The 8,100-nt window shown below is 42.0% G+C and overlaps 1 protein-coding gene across 5 annotated transcripts in view; it reads right to left on the reverse strand.

Moving 5' to 3' along the window:
* Positions 1-8,100, reverse strand: part of LOC129831849 (NACHT, LRR and PYD domains-containing protein 3-like) — a 40,317-nt gene that overhangs the window by 18,025 nt on the left and 14,192 nt on the right. For all 5 annotated transcript variants that reach the window (XM_055895358.1, XM_055895388.1, XM_055895379.1 and 2 more), the window contains 4 exons: positions 7,792-8,027; positions 5,826-7,626; positions 5,317-5,490; positions 4,323-4,496 (listed from right to left, as the gene is read on the reverse strand). In XM_055895358.1, coding sequence (XP_055751333.1) covers positions 4,323-4,496; positions 5,317-5,490; positions 5,826-7,626; positions 7,792-8,027 — 2,385 coding nt within the window. The remainder of the gene's footprint in view (positions 1-4,322; positions 4,497-5,316; positions 5,491-5,825; positions 7,627-7,791; positions 8,028-8,100) is intronic.

Below are 8,100 nucleotides of genomic sequence, written 5' to 3' on the forward strand. Positions count from 1 at the left end.
AATATTTGCTAAATAAACTAAAGTAGTAAAAAGCAACACAATATAACAACAATAACGAGGCTATATACAAGGGGTACCGGTACCGAGTCAATGTACACGGGTACGAGGTAGTCGTGACGTGACTATCATTAAATTGGTGACTGCTATTCATTGAATAATTAACTAATACGTTTAATTATTTGATTAAATTAATCATGTAATAATTAACTCATTATGAATCTTGGGGCACCATGGAAGAAGTTTGTTTAGTGAGTTACCATTTTCCAATTTTCATATCATATAGCCTCGTTATTGTTGATATATTGTGTTGCTTTTTACTACTTTAGTTTGTATGTGTGTGTAAACTTCTGACCCACTGGGAATGTGATGAAAGAAATAAAAGCTGAAATAAATCATTCTCTCAACTATTATTCTGACATTTCACATTCTTAAAATACATTGGTGAACCTAACTAACCTAAGACAGGGAATTTTTACTTGGAATAAATGTCAGAATTGTGAAGAACTGAGTTTAAATGTATTTGGCTAAGGTGTATGTAAACTTCTGACTTCAACTGTACTTGGGTAACCCCTTGTGGGCCGAGGCCTTCATGGGTCTTGTTCTTCAGATGTTATGTTTGTCATAACATCCTCATTTAACTTTTAATGACATCACAAAATCAACATTCATTTTCACAGGCCAACTGTCCTCATTTTCCACATTTTGGCTAATGTCTCGTTTTATTGACATAAAGTTTTGTACTGTTGAAAATCCCTGGAACAAAGGATTGTTTCTACCTCCTTTTTAAAGAGAGAAAAGGAGGACAAACTATCGTAATATCTCAAAACCCCTCAAATCAATACACTAACCCCCTCCCACACACACACACCCTTTTGGGTGGGAGAGGAGCCATGAAGAGACTGGTACCATTCTGACCTCATCTGTGGATACTCAATTTATAACAAGGTAGTTGAGGTAATCAAGGTCATACATACATGTAGGTAGGGGTAAGGTGACTATTGCTAGTCTAGGTAGGATTATTGTATTGTGGTGTTGTAGACTACTATAGTCTAGGTAGGATAACTGTATTGTGGTGTTGATAGTGTAGGTATAATATTTATATTGTTATGATGCTAGTCTAGGTAGGATCATTGTATTGTGGTGTTGTAGGCTAGTCTAGGTAGGATCATTGTATTGTGGTGTTGCTAGTCTAATCTAGGTAGCATTATTGTATGACACACCAGGCCTCTACGCTTATATTGAAAATTGGTATAGCTTTGAATGATTTTATGTGTGGTATGATTGCTAGTTAGCATACTGCAGATCTGGACAAACGATCCACCTACCACTATTGTCACTATAGCCGTAATTACACACATTAAGACAGGCATAAGTAGCATAGGCTACTTTCCAAATAACCTCAACCTGTCCACAGCAGTACAAATAAATATTCAGAGATCTCTCCCATTCCTAAAACAAGTCACCTCACAAACAAGCTGAGTACCCCCCCCCCCCCCCCCTTAGAAGATTTAGATGCACTATTGTAAAGTGGCTGTTCCACTGGATGTCATAAGGTGAATGCACCAATTTGTAAGTCGCTCTGGATAAGAGCGTCTGCTAAATGACTTAAATGTAATGTAAATGAGTATCTGGATGTGTACAAATACAATGAATGCCCAGTATGGCATTACTTAAGCCCTAACACACACAGTAGAAACAGAAACAAGTTCAGAGCTTGCTACAAAGTGCATCTCCGAATGGCAGAACGCAGTATCAGGTCTGGACAAGGTTGCTATCTACTCATGGATGTTTACATATGTTGTCCTTATATTATTGTAATCTTCTATTGTAAATAACCTTTAGTATAGACCTAAACAGTACTAAAGGGGGACAAAAGCAACATGCTGGGAAAACGACCATGGTCTAGTCTCCTCAAAATCATTAATCAGTGATAATTCCCTCAATATGATGACCTATAGTAAGACGTGTGATCAAATTATGAAAGTGGATAAAAGCAGCATTTGATAAAGTGCAAAGGAGAACTCATGTACAGTAAAGCAAATGAAGGAATAAATTGTCAATCTAAAAGTAGTCTAAAGAGGCTGTCATATTGAAGCCTACATTAGCCTGTATTGGAGAGTGTCTCACTCATGCTTCCAGAAAGATATGTGCCTTTATGCATCAGTTTCGACATCTGCACTTTATGGATAGCTGGAAAATATAAGATTCACAGAATATAATTGAATAAAATCTAAAATAATTGCATCATGGTCCGTCCCATGCATACTCAATACATTTGGGATTCAGTTTAAATTTTGCTGTTAGATGTTTTCAAATATTAGATTTTGTGCTGGCATTGGATGTGGGAAAGGAAAACCCTTTTCTTGAGAGGGCTGGACAAACATGATTTTGGCCAAATGTATAAGCTTTCATTGTCCGGATTAGTTTACACTTCAAGGATATCCGTACAAGACGCATCTACCTCCAGAGGTGGTCAGGAAGCTCTAATCACAATCAGATGAAAATGTGTATTTTGATTGTCTACAACTGTCTAAAAAACCCACTACCCTCCCTGTGTCCAATATAAACCCACTACCCTCCCTGTGTCCAATATAAACACACTACCCTCCCTGTGTCCAATATAAACCCACTACCCTCCCCTGTGTCCAATATAAACCCACTACCCTCCCCTGTGTCCAATATAAACCCACTACCCTCCCTGTGTCCAATATAAACACACTACACTCCCCTGTGTCCAATATAAACCCACTACCCTCCCCTGTGCCCAATATAAACCCACTACCCTCCCCTGTGTCCAATATAAACCCACTACACTCCCCTGTGTCCAATATAAACACACTACCCTCCCTGTGTCCAATATAAACCCACTACCCTCCCCTGTGTCCAATATAAACACACTACCCTCCCCTGTGTCCAATATAAACCCACTACCCTCCCCTGTGTCCAATATAAACCCACTACCCTCCCCTGTGTCCAATATAAACCCACTACACTCCCCTGTGTCCAATATAAACACACTACCCTCCCCTGTGTCCAATATAAACCCACTACACTCCCCTGTGTCCAATATAAACCCACTACACTCCCCTGTGTTCAATATAAACCCACTACACTCCCCTGTGTCCAATATAAACCCACTACACTCCCCTGTGTCCAATATAAACCCACTACCCTCCCCTGTGTCCAATATAAACCCACTACACTCCCCTGTGTCCAATATAAACCCACTACACTCCCCTGTGTCCAATATAAACCCACTACCCTCCCCTGTGTCCAATATAAACCCACTACCCTCCCCTGTGTCTAATATAAACCCACTACACTCCCCTGTGTTCAATATAAACCCACTCCCCTCCCCTGTGTCCAATATAAACCCACTACACTCCCCTGTGTTCAATATAAACCCACTACCCTCCCCTGTGCCCAATATAAACCCACTACACTCCCCTGTGTCCAATATAAACCCACTACCCTCCCCTGTGTCCAATATAAACCACACTAGCCTCCCCTGTGTCCAATATAAACCCACTACACTCCCCTGTGCCCAATATAAACCACACTAGCCTCCCCTGTGTCCAATATAAACCCACTACACTCCCCTGTGTCCAATATAAACCACACTAGCCTCCCCTGTGTCCAATATAAACCCACTACACTCCCCTGTGTCCAATATAAACCCACTACCCTCCCCTGTGTCCAATATAAACCACACTAGCCTCCCCTGTGTCCAATATAAACCCACTACACTCCCCTGTGTCCAATATAAACCACACTAGCCTCCCCTGTGTCCAATATAAACCCACTACACTCCCCTGTGCCCAATATAAACCACACTAGCCTCCCCTGTGTCCAATATAAACCCACTACACTCCCCTGTGTCCAATATAAACCACACTAGCCTCCCCTGTGTCCAATATAAACCCACTACACTCCCCTGTGTCCAATATAAACCACACTAGCCTCCCCTGTGTCCAATATAAACCCACTACACTCCCCTGTGTCCAATATAAACCACACTAGCCTCCCTTGTGTCCAATATAAACCCACTACCCTCCCCTGTGTCCAATATAAACCACACTAGCCTCACCAAAGCAAAATAAAAAGTTAGACAACCCCTAAACTGGATGCCCCCCTCCCACAGCCATATCCTCATAACTACTAAAGATGGACAGTTGGTTTAGATATCATCTCAAATCTGACATACATGATTTTCAAATTAAATAATAATGTATTTTTCTAATATAGGCCTATTCTAGTATAAGCCATAACATGTGGATCTGGTGAACAGTTACCACTTGTTGACCAACTACAGGAACACTAACCTCAGAGTCTCCAGTTTACAGTGGGGATTCCCCAGTACAGCAGAGAGCAGCTTCACTCCTGAATCCTTCAGGTCATTGTTACTCAGGTCCAGCTCTCTCAGGTGTGAGGGGTTTGAGCTGAGAACTGAGGCCAACACTTCACAAGACGCTTCTGTGAGCTGACAGCCAGCGAGTCTGTGAACACAGAGTAAACACCATGACAGACAGGTTGTATATAATCAGTGTAGTGGTAAAAAAAAATAAGTGGGTAAAGACTAATCACCGTTCACAGAGAATAAAGTAACACTCCCTACACTTAAAATGCCTTTTCACGCAAAGTGTGGGTAATGAAATAGGTGCCTAGACAGAGTTTACTTGCGTTTATCCTCCACTACACCATTGATTATAATGTTAAGCTTTGCTAATGTGACTCAATATGTTTTCAAATCGGTTTGTGTAAAAGATTCTTCAAGAGTTTTCAGCTGATAGAACATCTAGTCAGCCAATAACCTTATTTCCATCCAGCCATTTGTATTCAAGTAAAGTACATTTCTGATAAAACATTCACGACGGGCCAGATGGAAACAGCATAATTGTCTGTAAACTTTCGACAAAACAAATTACAGAAACATGAAACAGTGAAACAGAACATGCGATAAATAGCAGTGGAAACGCTTTGTTGCGAGAATAACCATAATGTTGAAGAAACTGTAATCTTTTTGCTGTTAATACATGCTTTTAAATATCATTTCTGGTTTGAAACGGAATCTCGGGATACCCAGGAAGGACTTGCAATTTTCTTGGGAAGGAAAATTGGTAAACTAGATTTTCGGTAAAATATTCATCTCTACTGCAATGGCACCACATTCTAAACCGAAGAGCTATACCTGCAACGTCTGCTGTTTAAACCCAGAGCCATAGCTCTGGGTTTAGAAGTAACTTCATTAAGGTCCATTATTATATTACACTATATTAGAAACACATGGATTTGTTGACCAACTACAGGAATACTGACCTCAGAGTCTCAAGTTGACAGTGTGGATTCCCCAGTACAGCAGAGAGCAGCTTCACTCCTGAATCCTTCAGGTCATTGTTACTCAGATCCAACTCTCTCAGGTGTGAGGGGTTTGAACTGAGAACTGAAGCCAACACTTCAAAGGATGTGTCTGTGAGGTTACAGCCAGTAAGTCTGCCAACACAGAGGAAATACCATGACAGACAGGTTGTATGATAATGTTACATTTAGGTTTTCTTTCTTACACTGTTGCCTGTCTGTGCACAAGTATTGTGTACGCCGTGCATACATGGCTCAATGCTTAACCTTTTATGATCCGTTTCTATTATAATATGTTCAAGAGTTTCAGCTGATAGAAAGTTTAGTCAGCCAATGAAAACACTGTTGTTCCTACATACAGTAAAGTTTGGTCTGAGGGATAGTCACATGAGTACTTACAGAGCCAGTCAGCCAAAGAAAAAATACTGCTACAATTAATTTTGTTATGCAATATTTCAATTAATACTTACAGAGCTTTCCTGCAGCACCTCACAGCTGGGAGCAGTCTCCTACGACCCTCCTGTGATGTCTTGTATTCCTTTGGGTCAAACACATCCAGAACCTCCTCTGATATCTGCAGCATGTAGGCCAGCGCTGAACAGTGAGCAAGGGAAAGGTTTTTGGATCTGTCCTCTGAGCTCAAGTACTCTTGGATTTCCTCCTGTACTGAATGGTCTTTCATCTCTATCAGACAGTGGAAGAGATTTATGCACCTCTCAGGGGAGATGTTCTCCTTCTGCATCACCTTAAGGGATCGGATCGTTTTCTGGACGCTCTCTGGACTGCTTTCTGTCTGTGTCACCAGACCTCGTAGGAGTTTCTGATTGGATTCCAGTGACATGCCATGAAGGAAGCGGACAAAAAGGTCCAGGTGTCCATTCTTACTCTCCAAGGCTTTATCCACAGCGCTCTTCAGCAGCTCATCCAAGGTTAGCTCTTCAGACGCAGCTCTAGACTTTCTCTTGAGGAAGGGCTTCAGTGCATCCATGTTCTTGGTTGTGGTACAATTGTAAATGTAGACAGCCGAGAGAAACTCCTGAATGCTCAGATGAACAAAGCAGTACACCACTCTCTGAAATAACACAGACTCTTCTTTAAAGATTTGTGTGCACACTCCTGAGTACACTGAGGCTTCTTTGACATCAATGCCAGCCTCTTTCAGGTCTTCTTCATAGAACATGAGATTACCCTTCTCCAGATTTTCAAACGCCAGCTTCCCCAGCTTCATAAGAATTTCCTCATCTGACTCCATGAGCTCCTCTTGATCCATCTCCTCTCTTCCATGATACTTCTGGTTCTTCAGGCTGGTCTGAATGAGCAGGAAGTGTATGGACATCTCAGTCAGAGTCGTGGGCATCTCTCTGCTCTTGTCTATACTCAACATGTGTTCAAGGACTGTTGCAGAAATCCAACAGAACACTGGCATGTGGCACATGATGTGGAGGCTCCTTGATGTCTTTATGTGTGAGATGATTCTGCTGGCCAGGTCCTCATCACTGAATCTTTTCCTGAAGTACTCCTCCTTCTGTGGGTCATTGAACCCTCGTACCTCTGTCACCTGGTCAACATACTCAGGGGGGATCTGATTGGCTGCTGCAGGTCGAGTAGTTATCCAAAGGAGAGCAGAGGGAAGCAGATTCCCCTTGATGAGGTTTGTCAGCAGAACATCGACAGATGATGTCTGTGTGACATCAGACACCTTTTCATTGTGTTGGAAATCCAATGGAAGTCTGGTTTCATCCAAACCATCAAAGATGAACATAGCTTTACAGGCAGTGAGTTTCTTTGCATTGCCTATGTCTAGTTCTGTGTGGAAGTCATTTAAAAGTCTGAGAAGACTGTACAGCCGATCTTTAATCAAGTTCAGCTCCCGGAAAGGAAGCATAAATATGATATCCACATCTTGGTTTGCCTTCCCTTCAGCCCAATCTAGGATGAACTTCTGCACAGAGACTGTTTTTCCGATGCCAGCGATGCCCTTCGTCAGCACAGTTCTGATGCTTCTCTCTTGCCCAGGTAAGGGTTTAAAGATGTCATTGCAGTGGATTGCTGTGTCATGTGAGGTTGGTGTCCTGGAGACTGTCTCTAGCTGCCACACCTCATGTTCATTGTTAACCCCTTCACTCTCTCCTTCTGTGATGTAGAGCTCTGTGTAAATCCTGTTGAGGGGAGTTTGATGCCCTGCTTTTTCCTTGCCTTCTTTCACACATTCATACCTCCTTTTCAGACTGTCTTTATGGTTTACTATGGCTCTCTGCAGGCTGTCATCCACTAAGAGGGAAGAGTAAAAAGGACGTGTATCAGACACATTCATTGACAGGATGAAACATTGATCTTCCACAACTACAGTAACTTATATTATCTCAAATGATTGTAGTTAACTACTGTAAATCATATTGAGGTATTGACTTAGCACACATGTGCAAGTGGTATTACTGTTTTCAGAGCCTCTGGCATCATTGGGTTCACTCAGGTGCTGTAGTACAGGACGTGTTCTGGATCTCCTTCTACACTGAGGACAGTCATAGTCTCCTGAAGGAGCAGGTTTCTCCCAGTATCTGGTGATGCACTGTCTGCAGAACCTGTGTCCACAGGTGATAGAGACTGGATCCCTCTGCACCTGGTGACACACTGCACACCTGGACTGATCCTCTAACAGTGTAGAACATCCACTACAGAGATAAAGGAGAGAGAGAGATACTGATCCTCTAACAGAGTAGACCATCCACTACAGAGATAAAGGAG

Source organism: Salvelinus fontinalis, chromosome 2 (assembly GCF_029448725.1).
Source record: "Salvelinus fontinalis isolate EN_2023a chromosome 2, ASM2944872v1, whole genome shotgun sequence".
NCBI lineage: Eukaryota > Metazoa > Chordata > Actinopteri > Salmoniformes > Salmonidae > Salvelinus > Salvelinus fontinalis.